General features: G+C 42.6%; 1 protein-coding gene across 4 annotated transcripts in view; it reads left to right on the top strand.

Moving 5' to 3' along the window:
* The window catches only part of OPTN (optineurin), a 40,417-nt gene that overhangs the window by 1,945 nt on the left and 18,982 nt on the right, over positions 1-19,490 (top strand). For all 4 annotated transcript variants that reach the window (XM_026478651.4, XM_026478654.4, XM_048219416.2 and 1 more), the window contains exons 2-6: positions 5,752-5,928; positions 6,535-6,737; positions 10,560-10,742; positions 12,931-13,004; positions 14,864-14,995. In XM_026478651.4, coding sequence (XP_026334436.2) covers positions 5,763-5,928; positions 6,535-6,737; positions 10,560-10,742; positions 12,931-13,004; positions 14,864-14,995 — 758 coding nt within the window. In that variant the 5' untranslated portion in view covers positions 5,752-5,762. The remainder of the gene's footprint in view (positions 1-5,751; positions 5,929-6,534; positions 6,738-10,559; positions 10,743-12,930; positions 13,005-14,863; positions 14,996-19,490) is intronic.

Below are 19,490 nucleotides of genomic sequence, written 5' to 3'. Positions count from 1 at the left end.
TTATAGGACTTTGCAGAGAGAGCCAAGTGCTACTGGGTACTGAGAGGAAAGAGCAGTTTGTTGTACACAGGCCATCTATCTCAGCCAGACGTGGAACTGTCTGGTGGGTATTTGCCAGGGCAAATGTGGGGCCAGACACTTTCTGCAGAGGGAAGAACAGAGATAAGAGCAGAGAAGCAGAAGAAAGCGGGAAGCCGTGAGCTCTTTCATGTGCCTTGCGTGCGAGTGGCGTGGTGACAGGAGATGATACTGGTGGGTAAGTGGGGACCAGACTCTGAAAGGCCACGTTTTTCTCAATTTGGGAGCTGGAACTCTGTCTTGTATGGGAAGGGTTTTCAGCAGGAGGGTGACCTCATGCCGGGAAAGAAACCATGGTGGTTGGGGGACTGCAGTAGAAAGAGGCGAGTCACACCGCGTAGACTATTCAGCAAGTGTTCTCGGTGCCAGGGATACAGTGGTTCACAGAATAGACAAAAATCCTGTACTCTGTGGAGTGCATCGCTGCTGTAATTGAGACAAGACAAGAAGGGCCTGACCTAAGCTGGCAGGGATGGGGAGGAGGAGGAAGTGCCAGCAGCTTGGTGACCCATCAGACTCGAATGGAGAATCAAGACACTGCCAGGCTCCTGCCTTAAGTGATAAGGGTAAATCTATTTCCATTTTCTGGAGGTTAGCAAATGACAAAATCAGAATAGCATTTCTGGTATAACAAGCAAAGCTTCTTTTTCCCCCTTCATAGGATACATTGAGTTCTTTTTCCAGGATGATGATGGTTTTAGTTGATGCAATCGTGGATTCATACTCAGCCCCCTCGTGATCCCAAACCAGAATTTGCCAATAGCCACCTATGGTCTCTGATCAAGAAATAGGTTTTCACGGGGCGCCTGGGTGGCACAGCGGTTAAGCGTCGGCCTTCAGCTCAGGGCGTGATCCTGGCGTTATGGGATCGAGCCCCACATCAGGCTCCTCCGCTATGAGCCTGCTTCTTCCTCTCCCACTCCCCCTGCTTGTGTTCCCTCTCTCGCTGGCTGTCTCTATCTCTGTCGAATAAATAAATAAAATCTTTAAAAAAAAAAAAAAAAGAAATAGGTTTTCACTGTTTAAAATTAATTTATCCATGTGGGGGTTGAACCTGTGAATGCTTATTAAGCCAGTTTGGAATGTCAGCCATTACAGGGTAAGGGCCTGGACTTATTCTGCATGATGCTCACTGGTCCAATGTCCATTGGGTGGAAGTCAGTAGATTTCTGTTCGATACACAATGACTTTCTGGCAATGGGAATGGTCCTGCAATAAGACGGGCTGTTGCCTGCTAAAGTCATTGCTGGTATTTTCTGTCACTGAAGCCTTTCAAGTCTGGTCTATATGACCATCTGCCATGGAAACCAGGTAAGACATTCTTGCATCAAATGAGAAGTTGAACTGGATCATTTGTAAGGCCAACTCAGGAATGAGATTTAAGCTCATGCCCACACCCACAAAGTCAAGTCATTACTATTATTACTTGACCTCTGGAATTAAAAATGATAATATACTTAAGAATTCAAATAGATCTGGGAATAAAATCTAGGAGATTCTTCCAGATAGTTTGCCATCTTCCTCATTGGTGAAATCTTGATAAATCCTGTGCTAAATTTATTCACCCTTCTGTAGTTAAATATCACCTTTGCTTAGAAATGACACGTCTCAGGGGTGCCTGGCTGGTTGAATTGGTAGAGAATGCAACTCTTTTTTTCTTTTCTGTTTTTTGAAAGATTTTATTTATTTATTTGACAGAGAGACAGAACACAAGCAGGGGGAGTGGGAGAGGAAGAAACAGGCTCCCAGCCGAGCAGGGAGCCCAATGCGGAGCTCTATCCCAGGACCCTGGGATCACGCCCTGAGCCGAAGGCAGATGCTTAACGACTGAGCCACCCAGGTGCCCCTAGAGTATGCAACTTGTGATCTCGGGGCAGTGAGTTCAAGCCCCATGTTGAACATAGAGCTTACATTAAAAAAAATAATACAAAGAAAAAAGTGACATGTTTCAGATACAGGTTGGTTGGATTTTTATGAGAAATTCTGTTATTAAAAAGAAAAGAAAAAAAAAAGAAATTCTGTTACCGGATAGAACCTTGGAATAAATGGCTTAGTTCCAATTTCCGTAACCTTTGAAGATATGTGCAAGAATTTATAATGCATCTCTGTGTTTGTTCAGTTGAAAGTAGTTTAGGGGCGCCTGGGTGGCTCAGTCGTTAAGCGTCTGCCTTCGGCTCAGGGCGTGATCCCGGCGTTGTGGGATCGAGCCCCACATCAGGCTCCTCCGCTATGAGCCTGCTTCTTCCTCTCCCACTCCCCCTGCTTGTGTTCCCTCTCTCGCTGGCTGTCTCTCTCTGTCAAATAAATAAATAAATAAATAAATAAATAAATAAATAAATCTTAAAAAAAAAAAAAAAGAAAGTAGTTTAAGGCAAAGATTTAGAAAATCCAGCTTTCTCCAATGGGTATTCTACCAATAGACATTTCACATAGGCACTGTACTCATAACTCATAATGATGCCCCCCGAATACCTAGAATCTTAGGGTGCTCTTTGGGTCACCAAAAATCAATTAAATTGCTTTTGGTAAAAATTTGGTAATAAGTATTTGCATGCTTATGTTTGGCGTATATACTAACTTCTTATTTACTATGGCATTTGAATTACCAAATAATTTTTCCTAACAATGCTGGATGGTGAAGTGTTTACTATGATTGAGACAGGCATATAATACATATGGTGGCATGGCCATGATGGTGCTGGGCTGTATGTGTTGGATGGTGGGGTTGGATCTTCCTAGAAACCCAAGAATACTTTTCATGGAGTTTTTGAGCTGAAAGCAAAAGTAATGATCAACATTTGCTCGACAAGTCAGTAAATTATCATAAGAGGGCATAAATCTGGTTAAGGCACATGGTGTTTTTTCTACTGTCCCCCTTTAGCATAACCCTGCTTTTTTCCCTCATGTCTTCCTAAAAATCTGGGCAACATGAAAAAGTTAGAAGCCCTGATATAACAGCTAGAACCAGTTTTAACTTTATTGTGGTTATGTCTAAAGGAGGTGTAAAGGAAAGTTGAAGAGGAAAAATACCTGAATAATTTTTAAGAGAAAATCTTTCTTTTCTCCCCTGCCCTCCCCTTCTTTTTCCTCCCCTCCCCTGCCCTTTCCCCTTCCCTCCCCTTTCCCCTTCCCTCCCCTTTCCCCTTCCCTCCCCTTTCCCCTTCCCTCCCCTTTCCTCTCCCTTGGAAAAACCATTAAGGAGAAATGTGTATATAATAAAATTAAAGTAAGCACATCTCTAGGGAACTGCTTAGGAACTTAAAAAAAAAATCTGTTGAATGTTTCCATTTACTTTTGCAAGGTGTATTATAATCACTGAATACCTAAGCAAATTGAACATTGACAAGTAAATGATACGTATTGCAAAGGATTTTTAAAAATTTTTTTATTTAAATTCAATTTAGTTAACATATAGTGTATTATTAGTTTCAGGGATAGAATTTAGTGATTCATTAGTTGCATAGAGCACCCAGTGCTAAGAGTGCCTGGGTGGCTCACTTGGTTAAGGATCTACCTTTGGCTCAGGTCATGATCTCAGGGTCCTGGGATGGGAAGCCTGCTTCTCCTTCTCCCTCTGCCCCTCCCCCTCCACTTATGTTCTAGCTCAAATAAATACAATAATTAAAAAAAAGAACACCCAGTGCTCATTCCATCAAGTGCCCTTCTTAATGCCATCACCTAATTACCCCATTCCCCCCCATTCCCCTCCAGCAACCCTCAGTTTGTTCCCTAGAGTTAAGAGTCTCTTATGGTTTGCCTCCCTCTCTGTTTTTATCTTATTTTTCCTTCCCTTCCCCTATGTTCATCTGTTTTGTTTCTTAAATTCTACATATGAGTGAAATCATATGGTATTTGTCTTTCTCTGACTGACTTATTTCACTTAGTATAATATCCTCTAGTTCCATCCATGTCATTGCAAATGGGGTAAGATTTCTTTTTTTTTTTTGATGGCTGAGTAATATTCCGTTATGTATATATATACTACATCTTAATCCATTCACCCGCCAATGGACTTCTGGGCTCTTTCCATAGTTTGGCTATTGTGGACATTGCTGCTATAAACATTGGGGCACATTAAAAGGATTTTATCTTTGGATCTCTTTAGTATTCCTATTATTTGGTAAAAACTCATGTTTATGAAATGTTAGCTCCAACATCATACTGTGTGAAAATGAATGCTATGGAAAGCCAGAAACTGGCTTTCTCCAAATTTTTGTCTAAATTATTTTATCCCGATTATTTTATTGGGGAAAGCAAAAGCAGTCTCTTCTAGTCACCAAATGGTAAGAGCACATTTCAGCATTATACCTCTCTTCTAAATACAATAGGATACATAAAACATAGATACCTTCCAAAGGCTCACAGTTGAATAGTATGGCCCATCAGTGTTTTTCACTTCATAAATTGCCATCCTCCTTAAAGCATTTCATGAGACTGCCTCTCCTTAAGGGGGCTGCTCAGGGGAGAAGCCGGAGCCTGCTGTCCTCTCGTGGTAGTACTATCTCTCATGGCCTATAGGTTCCTTCAGACCAAAAACAGGTCACCAGGCTCTTGGGTCCGGGGGACCTTCAGAGAACCCCCAGGCATTGCTTCCAGTTGGGGTGGGGAAGAAGCATTGCCCCGCACCCTGTTTGGTTGCATTTTGATATATGGTCACCAAGAGCACTCCTAGATGTTAAGATGCGGTGATGTCTCAGAGAGAGTACGCTTACCCTTCTTCATCTCCCACGACAAGGCTTAGCATCATCTTCACGAAGCGCAAAAAAGAAAATGTTTGCCTGTAGTATGTCACCAGTTGTTAGAAGAGACTCCTGTGTTTGCCCAGGGGGTAGGACATGCGTAAATGGATTTGGTATACATTTGTCTATCTTATTTATGTCCACATCGACCCCTCTACAAAATAAAGTGGTATGCTTAAAATATTTTCAGAATATGCAATAAGTGAGCAAGATCTCTTAGTCTTTTTAGGATGCCTTGCAGAATTATTGGATATTGAAGCCTAAATATTCAGTAGCATCTTTATTATATTACAGGGCTAGGGTTAGGTATTGTTAATACTCGGTTGCACCACTTATGAAGTGACCTTGGCCGAGCTATAAAACCGCTGTGAACTCAGCTCCATCTCCTGTAAAATAGCCATCCAGTTAGGTTTTAGTGAGGATTAGAAACTGGCATGTCTGGTGCAGTGATTCAGCACGTAGTAAGCATGCAAAATATGTTCGTTTTCCCTTTTGTCTTAGCCAAAAATTCAAGAGCTAAAATATGGAGATTATTTAACAGCTTTATGTGCAGTTCACTCAAAACAAAAAGATTCGAGCTTGAAAGATTTGCATAGGAAAACCAATTTAATGATACTGTACCCATGTCTACAAATACACGTTTGGAAGCTTCCTTGAATTCCTCTGTTAGGATTCCCGATTCTCATGATCTCATGCTCTTCTCTTCCTCCAGCATCCCACAGGCCCTCGCCGCACCCACATACACATACACACTGAAGCTAGCAAACACCTTTTTTGTTTAAAGGAAAGAAACAAAAATGTCCATCATAGAATTAGAGAAGAAGCATGCAACTTTTGGAATACTCATTAGCAATTGCCCATGGATTTGTGGGACTCTCGGGGACCCGTTGCAGAGAGAGGACAGCTCTATTTTCAGTGTGTGATGTTTCTGTAGGTCCTGCTGCCATGTCCCACCAACCACTTAGCTGCCTGACTGAAAAGGGGGACAGCCCCAACGAAACCACGGGAAATGGACCCCCCAACCTGGCTCACCCAAACCTGGACACGTTCACTCCGGAGGAGCTGCTGCAGCAGATGAAGGAGCTCCTGATCGAGAACCATCAGCTCAAAGGTGAGCAGCCCCGGGCCCCCACGTTTCTGCATTCCGCCGGGCCTTCGTGAGCACAATCTCTCTGTCAAAAGGCTTGTCGGTGAATTAATTCCCTTCTCTCTGTTTCACTAGCGGGAGAAGGAGCATACAATTTAGCTTTTGGTAAGGCTAAAATTGTTTCCGTTGTTTACTTTGGGATACAGGTAAGAATAAAAGATATTTACACACCCCAGGGAAATGGCATAATGGCATGTAGTCCATTTAGAAAGAAACAGGAAGAATTTACGGAGTTAGTCCTAAATATGACCTTGTTCACAGAAAGCACTCGGGGGTCTCAGGCCATGGCTTCTGGCAAGACTGGTGTTCAAATCAGTCTTGTAGCTGTGTGCTGTAGTGGAGGGACCCAAGCTAGTTTTATTTCCTGGAGTCTTTGGAGGACTAGAAATGACATGAGGCCCCCTAGTCCTGTCTGGAAGGAAAAACCAGTCACCTTGCTACATTTCCTGCCAACCCTGGGGCTCAGGCCAAGCAGGGCGTCTTTAGATTTAGAGCTGCATGGTGGTCTTGGAGGTTGGAGTCATCAAATCGAGTCTGATATGTGGCCCTCTCCCTCTGAACCCCATATAGAAGCCATGAAGCTAAATAATCAGGCGATGAAAGGGCGATTTGAAGAGCTTTCAGCCTGGACAGAGAAACAGAAGGAAGAACGCCTTTTTTTTGAAACACAAAGCAAAGAAGCCAAAGAGCGTCTCATGGCTTTGAGTCATGAAAATGAAAAATTGAAGGAAGAACTTGAAAAACTAAGAGGGAAAACAGAAAAGTCCCTTAAGGTGAGCAGACTGATCCATTGCAATTTTATTTTATTTTATTTTATTAATATATATTTTATTAATATATAGAGTAGGATCTTCCTTGTCTAGACTTCTAGATCAAAACCTTTCACGGTTCAGGCTAGACGAATATTTTGCATCGTCTTGAAAGAACCATTCTTGTTAAAAAGGTTGGTCACAATTTCAAGGGTCGTGTACAGTCTCTGTTGGGGGAAGGAAATTTGTCCAGTTTGGACCATATTAATTACAGTCAAAAGAAGGTTGCAGTTATAAATCAGTATTTTGTATTCATTATAGGTGGTGCAGGAGAATCTCTGCCTAGAACCATCCAAGTGTTAGTTTTTAGTTTTTACATTTTACATTTAAAGTTTTACATTTAAAACTTTATTGCGCCGAAGTTTCACTTACTGATCTCGTCTTTTCCCCAAGTCTAAAATAGAGATTCCTCACTTTACATTGTACATCTACTTTGGGAAAGTGGCACGTATATGTCATGTTGTGATAGGAGGCTGTCCGGTTACCACATTTTCACTGACCCAGAGAACCTGAGAAATGTGTTCATGGCCAAGAGTGGGTGCCAATGATGTTAGTGAGAAAAGAAGTATCAGAACACATTTGAAGCATCCTCCCATATTCTGAGGCTGACTGGATATTGTTCTAAACATTTGCAAGGTAGAGTACTCTGAAGAAACGATCACGTAGGATATGTGAATAATTTTCTACTCTCTGTAAGAAAATATCTTTTTTTTTTTTTAAGATTTTATGTATCTGAGGGAGAGTGTACAAGCCGGGGAGAGGGGCAGAGGGACAAGCAGACTCCCGGCTGAGTGCACAGCCCGACGTAGGGCTCAATCCCAGGACCCCAAGATCATGACCGGAGCCGAAGTCAGGTGCTTAACTGACTGGGCCACCCAAGCGCCCCAGAAAATATCTTACACTGTTTTTCTCCTTTGGCTTTTGGGATGTGAGCTGACAGTTGGCATCACCTGTTGGGGCCTATCACATTGAGGCCCAGAAAGAAGCTTCCAGAAGCAGTTTATCTGCTTGAAACAGTCAGTGTATGGGTTTTCCTAAAAAGTCCCAGTATTGAAAGAAGTTGAGAACAGCAGCTGGAGCTCTGGATGGCTTCTTTCAATGCAGAAGATAGTTGAAACAAGCTATAAGCAGGACTCAGAAGCTGGTCCTTGGGACAGAGGACATGGATACGTGGACAAAGAGACACTTATGGCTCTTTAAAAATCTTGGTCATCAGCCTTCTCCCCCAAAAATGTACCTGTTGCCTCCCTGCCTCTTTTTTTATTTTTATTTTGTGGGCTGGTTGAGGTGATTTGTGGAATTTAGGCTGTCATCTTCCCGAGTTAAAGCTCTCACAGCCTCTGACTTTTCTCACTCTTGCTGACCCATCCTTGCTGTGGTCTCTCCAGGGAATCCCCTCCAGCCACCAGGGCCTCTCACGTGTTCTGTGCCGCACAACAAAAGGGAATAGGGAATTTCTTTTGGAGATCTGCCTTCTGATCCTCAGGGTGAGGCTGAGGTTTTCATGGTTCTGTCCAATTTCACAGAATTACACATTATTATCCTCTGTAGAGAGAACTTGTTAATTTGTAATGGTACAGATTGCTAGGCTGAGGTCATTAGCTGGATGTTTCTTCCGGGCAGATTTCCGGGACAGCAAGATGGAGACATGATGTAAGTACGCAAGGAGAGCTGTTGTGTTGCAGGAATGTCAATGGCAGGCACTCGGAAGTGACGAAAGACAGTAACAAATCATGGAGTTGAGGTTGATCAGAGAGAATAAAACATGTGAGTTCTAGTCCAGGAAGGGAATGAAAAGAGTCTCAGTAGTAAAATGAAGAGAAATTTTAAAGGTTATCTTGTGAGGTGTTTTATGGCCAAATAAGTAGATTCAGAATTTCCCGAGGATAACGAAGAGATCCTCACCCTTGCAAAAAAGAAAATTAACCTGACAAATCTGAGATTCTAGAATCATGGCCTTATATCCATCCATCATCCTCAGACACTTGCTTAAAACTCTGTTTCCTACTCTTACGCCAAGGTGGTTTTAAAAATCCATTCTGGGGCGCCCAGGTGGTCAGTCAGTTGGGTGTCTGACTCTTGATTTCAGCTCAGGTCACGATCTCAGGGTCATGAGGTCAAGCCCTGCACCCAGCTCCACACTGGGTATGGAACCTGCTTAGGATTCTCTCTCTCCCTCCCTCTGCCCCCCCCCAACTAATGCACTCGCTCTCTCTTAAAAAAAAAAAAAAAAAAAAAATCCATTCTTTAAAATGTCCTCAGAGGGGTCCAGCAGGAAAATGTGAACATTCCTAATAGAGCATGGCCTTGCCCTTACCTGCTTGCTTCCTAGTTCCAGGCTAAGCAGTGCCTCTCCTTAGACTCTTTCCACCCCTTTCACGGTTACGTTTCTTTGGGATGAGTCATTACCAAGAGAGGATGCCCAGGCTGATAACCTTTCCCTGCACACCTACCTCCTCGGCTTCACAATGAGTTCTTTTCTCTCAGGCCTGTGGTCATTTCCTGGCAAGGGAACACTGCTCCCCGTGAAGGAAGAGCGAGATCTCACTGGTGTGAGAGACACTCCCATGCTGTGTGTTAATATCTTTCCCTCCAGGTTTTAGTATTTCATGGACCAACTGGTTTATGCGTATCCTTTCTGATGCTTTTTGGTTCTGCTAACAGCCTTTGGGTCTGTTTCCAGTTCCTTAGGAAGTCTATCACAGAGATGGCTGTGTGTGTGCATGTGCGTGTGCACGTGTGTGTGTGTGTGAGAGAGAGAGAGAGAGAATATCGTTGTGTTGTAATTCTTTGATAATCTCGAGTATATATTTTGGGTGGCACCATGCCCGTAAAAGCAATGAAGGTTTCCTGAGGAGGAAATCGCAGAGGCCCCATAGGTCACAGCTAGAAGGGACCACAGAGACCACGTGGGACCACATCTTCCTTTCTCACCTGAGGAAACCAAGGCCAAGACGTTAAGCGAATCTGCTCAGGGCAGCGTACACAGCAATTAGCAGGGTGTGGACTGGAATCTGTTTTCTCTGCTTCCAAGTGAAAACACCGCATCTAAACAGGCCCCTTCTCTTACAGCTTTGTCATGTGTAGTAATTGTAACAAGAGGAACACAACACATATTTGGTATTAGTGAAATATGAGTATTTATTATTCATACTTATGTAGGCTGAAATTTAATTTTTTTACCTTTAGTAGCAGCCTCCAAATTTTCAGTTTTCTTATTTCTCCCTGGGCTTACTTTTAGCAACCTAAAAACACCAACCTGAAGTATAACAGCCTCCAGCCTTCGTGCCCGGGAGAACTTTGGCCTTTTCATTGTCTTTTGCTACTTGTGTCAAGTAATGCAATGTCTTGGTGCTTTGGTTTCAAACTGTACATGATGAGTATGGGGAGAGTCGGGGGTGGGTCTGCCTTTGTTGGAGGGAAAAAGAAAAGGCAAGAGGTTAATTTTGGCACCTTTTTGTCCTTGTTTTCTGGGGTTTTGGATTACAGTTTACCAGTCTGCCACTGTCAAAGTCTGATTGGTTATTTTCATAATCAAGATTATCCCATGTGCTGAGGAAGCCTTTCTTTCTTGTCATGAGGTTATTTTAACTTTCTATTGTTTGGATATAATATAATAATGTAAAATTTTCTATTTGAAGTGTTATATCAAAAGATATCACCAAGAAAAGGCTAGAATTTTCTACCATAAAGCATAGCTGCCTTGCCATGGGTGTGGGGACACTTGAATTGGTTAACTAGGTGTTAGTTTGAGTCACTGATTCACTTTGCTCCCCTCATTTCCAGGATCCTACTGGGGACCCCAGAGCCCCCAAGGCAGAAGCACACCAGGGACTGGAACAGCTGAAGACCCAGGTGGCCTATCTCCAAGCTGAAAAGGCGGATCTGCTGGGGATTGTGTCTGAACTACAGCTCAAGCTGAACTCGGGCGGCCCCTCTGAAGACTCCTTTGTTGAAATCAGGATAGCTGTAAGTGTCCTGGTTTTGACTTCGTTTTAAGAAAATTATAAAACCTCACCTAGACACCTAGGTTAGTACCATGTCTTTTCAACACACTGAAGCCAACCGGGGAGGGGGAGTGTTTGAACGTCAATATCACCAAGATAAATTGGCTCCTGTTTTTAAGTAGGACATAATCCAGGGGCACCTGGGGGACGCAGTCAGTTAAGCATCTGACTCTCGATTTCGGCTCAGGTCATGATCTTGGGGTCATGAGATCCTGCTTGGAGCGTGGAGCCTGCTTGGGATTCTCTCTCTCCCTCTACCCCTACCCCTGCTTGCACATGCGCTCTCTCTGTCTCTCTCAGAAAAAAAAAAAAAAGTATAACATAATACTCGTGAGGGTTATCACGCCTGAAATGGAAGAATATTGATTACCTTTTATGACAAAAGAGATAGGTTTTTTTTTTCCCTCCCATAGGTACTGACAAATCAGACATTTTTGTGACTAATCTAAAAAACCAAAACAGAAAACATAAACTTTTTCAGAGCAGGTCCTCAGCTGTGTCCAGCACTGTACTCAGGGGAGCTGAGTCACGAGCAGATGCAGTAAACTAACGGCCTTATCACACTTCTCAGACAAGCCTTGCAGGGAACCTTGGTTTATAAAAAACAAGAAGTAAAGAAAAGAAAGAGCAGAGCCTCTGGGGTTGTGGTTGAGGGTCGACCTTGGCTTTGCCCCCGCTTCTGACAGCAGCTGCCTGGGCACCTGCAGGAGCTGAGTGTGAAGCCCCCGGTGTCTGCCACGCGGAACCGAAAACGAAGTAAGCTCAGTGAAGGGGCGCCTGCCGGCCCGTTCCTGAGCACATGAGGAGTGTCTGCTGTGGCCGCATCTGGGTGTGCGGGCGGTCCTAGCAAGGAGCAGGGCAGGTCCATGAGCCACAGAGGGGCCTGTCCTCCATCGCTGCTCAAAGGCACTGAATAGCGAAGGAGAAAAACACACCAGGATAAGATCCTCTGTGATAGCACACTGGCATTTTAGCTTTGCCAAACCCTACATCTGACATAGAAAAAGAGATCGTGTCTCTGAGAGGGAAAAATGTACCTTGTAGATAATGCATGGGGAGCTTGTAAAAATGGAACTCCTGGGTGTGTCGGGATTATTAGCATGTGACTTTCTGTGCTTTCCTGTTCGTTTGCTGCACTGCAGAATAGTAGGATGGGGAAATGGCTCTTAGTAACGTTGCCGTCCGTGCTCCCTGATACATCTTGGGGTGCGTTCATAGCAGCCGAAATCAGGAGAATTAAAATACCAAATGGAAAGCACACTTTGCCAGAGTACCCTTTCTGCAGATGACCAAAGATAATGAAACACAGGTTTGATCAAACAGCTTTCACCTTCTGCAGATAGCTGGCAAAATTCAGGAAGGCCAAGGAGCGTATGAGAAGTTTCCAAATGAGGCTTCTTCCCTTGGGGTGCATGGTTAGCATAATACGCTCCTTCACTGATGTGATGAGTGACAGTTATCTTTAGCATAATCATGCGTAGCTTCTGTGAACTGGAAAACACTACTCAAGATTCAGGAAAAATGTAGACAATCAGAATTATCTAGAACCATCTTTGTTGATGCATTTTTGGAAGATTTTCCCTCTAGCTCATTGGAATATTAATGTCTTTCAAATCATGTAACCACTCTTAGACTTCTTGTTCCCTTAAATGACCCACAATGTATACAAATTTCTGCTAGAAGCCAGCTTCGTGCTTTGTGAGCTTTGCGCACCGAAGACAGCCTCTTTTTCAACATTGCTTCAGCAAGTTCTGACATTTTGCATTTTAAAGGCCTGTACAGGGAAGGTGTGTGGAGGTGTCCCTACCTCCATGTGACCTTAACTTGGGAAAGAAGGGAACGAACTGCCAAGGAGAAGGAGGAGATAAGTTTTCATGTGTTCGGGGTCAGGTTGACTGTTCTGGATGAGAGACCAATCTTCACGCCTTGGCCTAGATATTTATAATCCTGACAGGGTGTGCAGGGTGAGGGAAGGGTAAATCCCCATTCCATCTCCGTGACCTCATTGAAACATTTCACATTTAAATGTCGGTAGCTTCCTTGGGTTGCAGGTCATCAAAATTCTTCATCTTTTGCCTTTTTCTCATTGGATAAAGAATTTGTCTTGCGGACATTATCACGGTAAAGCCCTTTCATTTCTGCCTTTACAGGAAGGAGAAGCAGATGTGGCAGTGAGAGAAATCAGGACAAGTCCTGGGCCCGCAAGAACTGATTCCGTTGACACGTATGTGAAGAAGGGCTAGGGCTGGCGGACACCCCCCACCCCCACCCCCAGGCAGTTTGTCACTTGCAGCCCGCCGCTGGGAGGTCAAACACCCTGGGCTGCAAGAATCGATTCTTACTAATTTACGCCAGGACATTTTTAAGAATGTCTGGTTTCATCTCCCGTAAGAGGAGAAGTGAAGACAAACTGGTTCTTAATCAAAAGACTCAGGCTTGCTGATTTGTTTATTGGTACAGTTTGACCTGGCCTGGGCTGTGCAGCTCTGTAAGTGGGACGTTATCATCTTGTCCTCCCTGTTCGTTCCCGAGGGTAAACCCAGGTGACTGATCCCGAGTAATCTCCTCCAGGGACGACTGTGAGTGCTCTGAGTCACAGTCTTACCCAGTGTCCAGGTGTCTTACCTGTGGAGTCTCAACTTGACCTGTTCCAAGGAGACATTAGGAAGCAGGCATCTTAAATGGCCGGGGGCGGGGGGGGTGGTGGTCTTGGCAGAAGAGATGACAGAGGGGCTGGGCATTGGAGACTGTCACCTGGAATGGGCTGTTGGCTCATCCCCTGGAAGCAGGTTCCTGCTAGGTTAGTCTATTTGAAAGAGACAGTTATTGGAAAATTTCTCTAGGAATCTCTTCTCTCATAGGCTTTTAATACCTGTTTTTCCCTAACGGGACAAATGTACTTACAAAACATGAAAATGGGCTGGGTTTTTTTCCCCAGTTGTGCTCCCAAGCCCTTGCATCAGGGAGAAAATAATTGTTAGCTAATAGTCTTTCACCAAACAGGGCAGTTGGCATAAACGAAAGTTACTCTCTTGCTTACTTAGCAGTTCCTCAGCTTTCCCCCTACTGTTTTTATGAATATTGAAAGACTTTCCTGGAAGTGGTAGGAAAGAAGAAAGCCCTGTTTGACATTTCCAAGCCACTTCCTCCTCATTTATATCCACCTGCTAAAACCACTTCTTCTTTTAAGCCACAGATTGTCTTTTGTTTTTTGGGTTTATTTAAGATTTTATTTTTAAGTAATCTCTACACCCAACATGGGGCTCGAACTCACGACCCCAAGATGAAGAGACACACACTCCTCTGACTGAGCCAGCCAGGCGCCTCAAGCCACAGTTACGTTTTAGGAACAGCTTCCTTACCTCATTTGAAGGTATATTAAGGAGTCAGAGATGGATTTCTGGGTGTGGAGTTCGGAGTCGAGAACTGGGATTTAATCCCAGCTGTTTATGAGACATGTGACCTTGAACACGAGCATCACCCCGGAAGTGTAGCTGCTGCACAGTGGTCCTGGTTTTGTTTGTCATCCAGCCGCTTCTTGATATAATCAGATTTCGAAATCAAGGAAAATATTTCACATATCAGCAGTGCCTACATTTCTGCTGTAATTATTTGAAATCAAGAAACAAAAGATAGTTCTTCTCTTGGCTTGAGAATATCAAGTTGGAGAAAGGCCAGCAGTCTGCATGTTGCCAGGCAGCACGTGTGTTTGTGTACTTTGTATGACTGTGGTCCTCTTTGAGGCTAGGAAGGCCAGGCACCGGAATCCAGGGCCACCTCTGCTCCAACATTCCCGGGGGTGCTGGGGTCTGATGATGTGGGCACACTGGCTATTTGGAGGAAGTGAGCACGTGCAGTGCAAGGGGAGCCTACCCCAGAGTCCGCACCCCTTTCCCGGAAAGCGTGGAGGAGTGTGGGCCTGGTGGTCGCAAGGCCAGCTGCGTTTGGTCTGTAAATGAGAATTATTTGGAGAGTGTTCCGGAAAGCGGTTCCTTTACATTGGTTCCAGTTACATTCTTAGACACTTTGACATTTGTGTTTTCTGATGAAAACGTTTTAATCTTTATTCTGTTCTTGATGTAGGAACAAATCTACAGAAGGAACCAGGAATTTGGAATTTGAGAAATTAACTGTGAGCCAACTCCTGCTTTGTCTAAGGGAAGAAAACCAGAAGGTGGAGAAGCTTGAAATTGCACTCAAGGAAGCCAAAGAAAGGTATGAAATAGGTAACTTGAAATATGCATATGTTGCTTTTTTTAACAGCTTTTTTGAGATAAAATTAAGACACCAGGTAATCCACCCATTTAAGGTATACATTTCAGTATTACTTAGAATATTCACAGTTATGTAGCCATAACCACATTTTGGAACATTTTTTTCTCCAAATAAGAAACCCAGTACCCATTAACAACGATTCCTCATTCCTCCCAGTAATCTGTTCTCTGTCTCCACAGATTTGCCTATTCTGGACATTTTATTTAAGTGGAACCATATAATATGTGGTCTTCTGCGATTGACTAATTTTATTTAGCATCATGTTTTCAGAGTTCATCCACGTTGTAGCTTGTCTCCGTTCTTCACTTCTTTTTGTTGCCAAATAACAGTCCATTGTGTGACTAGTTAGCATTTTGTTTACTCATCAGTTGGTGAACAGTTCGGTTCCCACTTTTTGCCTATTTTGAATAATGTTTGCTCTAAATATTCTTGCACAGGTTTTTGTGTGTGTGTGTGTGGGTATATATTTTTTTAATCCTCTGGGATTTTTAATCCTCTGGGACCCAGGAGTGGGATTACTGGGTCATTGGCATCTCTGGGTTTAATAGGTTGAGGGACTACAACTGTTTTCCACAGTGGCTGCGCCATATTGCGTTTCCACCAGCAATGTATGAGGGTTCTACTTTTCTCCACATCCTCCTTCACCCTTGTAATTGTCTGTCTTCTTGATTATAGCCATCCTCATGAATTGTGAAGTGGTGTCTCATTGTGATTTTGATTTCATTTTCCTAATGGCTGATAATGTTGAGCATCTTTTCATGTTGATCATTTGTGTATCTTCTTTGAAGAAATATCTATTGAAATCCTTTGCCCATTTAAAAAAATTGGATTGCCGTTTTATTGCTGAGTCATAAGAGTTCGTTATGTATTCTAGATGCAAATCCTTTATGAGGTATGTGACTTGCAAATATTTTCTCCCATTCTCTGAATTACCTCTTTACCTCCTGGGTGTTCTCACTGGCAGCACAAAAAATTTTTTTATTTTGAAGTAGTCCACTTTATCTATTTTTCTTTTGTCACTTGTGCTTTTGGTGTCGTACCTAATGAATCATTGACTAACCCAGGGTCACAAAGATTCACTCTTACGTTTTCTCTCCTAAGAGCTTTATAGTTTTCGCTCTTACATTTAGGTCTCTGATCCATTTTGAGTTCATTTGTGTGTATGGTGTGAGGTCGGGGTCCAACTTCATTCTTTTGTGTGTGGATATCCAGTCACCCTAACACCATTTGTTGAGAAGACCATTCTTTCCCTCAGTGAACTGCGTTGGCACCCTTGGTGTAAATCAGTTGGCCATCATGTAAAGATTAATTTCTAAACCTTCGGTTTTATTGCTTTGATCTATATGTTTATCCTTTGCTACTGCTACACTGTCTTGATTACTACAGTTTCGTAGTAAATTTTGAAATCAGGAAGTGTGGATTCTCCAACTTTGAAAGATTGTTTTGGCTATCCTGGGTTTCTTGTTTTTCCGTATAAATCTTAGGATAGGTTTGTTAATTTCTGGGGGAAAAAAAAAACAAAGAAAGAAAAGAAAAGCCAGCTGGGATTTTGTTAGGGATTGCATTGAATCTGGAGTTCAGTTTGGGGAGCATTGCCATCTTAACAACATTAAATCTTCTGATCCATGACAGATAACCCATAGAGTTATTTAGGTCATCTGTAATGTATTTCAATGATGTTTTGTCATTTTCAGTATGCAGGTCCTAAACTACTTTTCAAAATCTGTTACTATGATTTCTAGTCTTTTTAGCACTGTCGTACATTAAATTGTTTTCTTAATTTCATTTTTGGAGTATTCTTTGCTAGTGTATAGAAATACCACTGAGTTTTTTGTATGTTGTACATTGATCTTGTAGCCTGAAACCTCGCTAGAACTCATGTATTAGCACTAATTTTTTTTGGTGGATTCTTTAGGATTTCCTTTGTACAAGATCATGTCATCTGCAAAGGGATAGTGTTACTTCTTCCTTACCAACAACAGTACCTTGTATTTCTTTTTCTTGCATGATTTCCCTGGCTAGAATCTCTAGCACAGTGTTAAGTACAAGTGGAGAAAGGAAACATGCTTGTCTTAGGGGGTAAAGCCTTCAGCCTTTTACCGTCAAGTATGATGTTAGCTGCAGGTTTTCATAGATGCGTTTATCATGTTGAGAAGCTCCCTTCTATTTCTGTTTTTTTGTACTTTTTATCCTGAAGGGTTTTGGATTTTGTGAAATGCTTTTTCCATGTCTATGGGGACGATTAATGGTTTTTTAAACTTCTGTTAATATGATGTATTAAGTGATTGATTTTCACATGTTAAACCAACCTTTCATTCCTGGGTAAATCCCACTTGGTCATGATGTATAATCCTTTCTATGTGTTGCTAGTTTGGATTGCTAAAATTTTCTTAAGGAATTTTGCATCTTTATTCATAAGGGGTATCAGTCCATAGTTTTCTTTCCTTGTAATGTCTTTGTCTGGTTTGGGTGTAAGGGAAATACTGGCCTCATAGAATATGGTATACATGTAACCTCACACACACACACTTTGGGGTAAAATTCATCTACGTTATAGAGTTGTGAAGACAATGAATTTCTATGTGCAAATGCACTTCTTAGAAATGCAAAGTGCTAAACCATGTAGGACATGGGAGAGGTTATGCAGTAGTTTTAGGACTCCAGCGATTGCAGCATTTAATCATAAATATACTGTGACATAATTAATTCTCTCAGACGTTATAAATGGCTTATTAATCTTAAAATTACAGCACTATGAGGAGTACTTTCTAACTGAAGCAGTTTAAATTTTAAGATTTATTTATTTTAGGGAGGGGGAGAGGGGCTAAGGGACAGGGAGAGGAAGAGTGTCAAGCAGACTCCACCCTGAGCATGGGGCCCAGTGCGGGGCTCAGTCTCACAATCCTGAGATAAGGACCTGAGCTGAAACCAAGAGTAGGACGCTTAACCAACTGCGCCACCCAGGTGCACCTGAAACAGTTGAAATTTTTAACTATAGAAAGATCTTTTCATAAAATATGAAACATAAGTTATTTATTCAGGTGAGGTTAACCTGGAAGACACGTCAACATTGGTCCAATGACTTATTTGATAGCTCGTTTCAAAAGGTGCAGAGGACGCACTGGCTCTGAATCCTAGGTTTACCCCGTATCCTACTGTTGTCCCTTAGAAAATTTCAAAGGTTGACTTCTAGGAGACCAGTACCATGTATTCTAATGGAGCAAGATATTTGTCCTATCTTTTAAAGAAATCCTAAAACATAGTAACAATGCATAGATAGATAGATAAAAGCACTCTTTTTACACCTTAATTACCACAGCTGGTTTTTAAAGGGAAGATGTCATGCTTTGAAGGAGACCTTTACTAGCCATGAATAATCAGCCTATTTGTATTTTGTGGGCACCTTTACCCTTCCTGTGTTCTGTACACCATTCTCAGAAGTCAAGTTTGGCCAGTAATTCATCTGTACTTAGACAACATGATTAACTTTCATGATGAAAGTGTCAGTTTGGGAATTTGCTAATTATACCTCCTCTTCGTTCATATGATATATATAATTCCTGCTTTCAGATTAATTACAGCCCTCTCTGCAGCTATCGCTCTTTGGATGGTGCTAGGGAGTCAGGCGTGCCTTTGAGATGGCTGTGTTTAGTCTCCCACCTGTAAAGGGTCCCTTTCTCAAGAGCATTAAATCTCCACTCTGTGAGCCAGCCTTCTCTCAGTATTTAACAACTGGTAAGTCAACAGTAGTTGCCAAGACTCATGTCCAGTGGGTGGGTATCAGGATGATGATATCCCCCTCGCTATGGCAGAACTGAAACCCAAGAAATAAAATCCCTGATATCTGGACAGACCAGCTTGGCTTACATGCTGTATAGGATACGATGAAAACACATCCCAAGACCTAACACGTCTCTTTCTCAAACAAGTGAGTCTTCAACTATTTTCCTTAATCATGACAAATAGGCGTAGAGACAGTAAAATTTTTTTCTGAAAACTTTCAAGAAATTTTTGGGGAAAGGGGATTGTAGATTTGTCTCTTCTTTTTTCCTCATTGTTTTCCAGGAGTCATATTTCATGTAATTTGTGTTTTCTAAACAAATTTAAACTGGCAGCAAGTAAAAAGGGGGAAAGTGTATAGGAAGTGTGGCTCAAGAGAATCAAGCAGCAGCAGGTAAAGCAAGTCCAAGATGAAAAATTGCCCTAGAAAAGTAAGATAAGCAGTAATTCAAATGTAGATCAGAGCCCTGGGTCATACATGAGTGGCGTGAAAAAGGCCCATCCATCAACCCCACAGCAGCTGGCTCGTAACCCATTTATCTGGCTGAGCGGGAAATAGTGCCTGTGCACCAGTTAGGTTTGGCAATTTGCGATGGTTGTGACCGTTTTGATATTTCCCTCCATGCACCAGGCTTAAATTGCTACTGAGTTGTCC

The sequence above is a fragment of the Ursus arctos genome, unplaced genomic scaffold, assembly GCF_023065955.2.
Source record: "Ursus arctos isolate Adak ecotype North America unplaced genomic scaffold, UrsArc2.0 scaffold_30, whole genome shotgun sequence".
NCBI classification, from domain to species: Eukaryota; Metazoa; Chordata; class Mammalia; order Carnivora; family Ursidae; genus Ursus; species Ursus arctos.
This window is presented reverse-complemented; position numbering and strand designations above follow the sequence as displayed.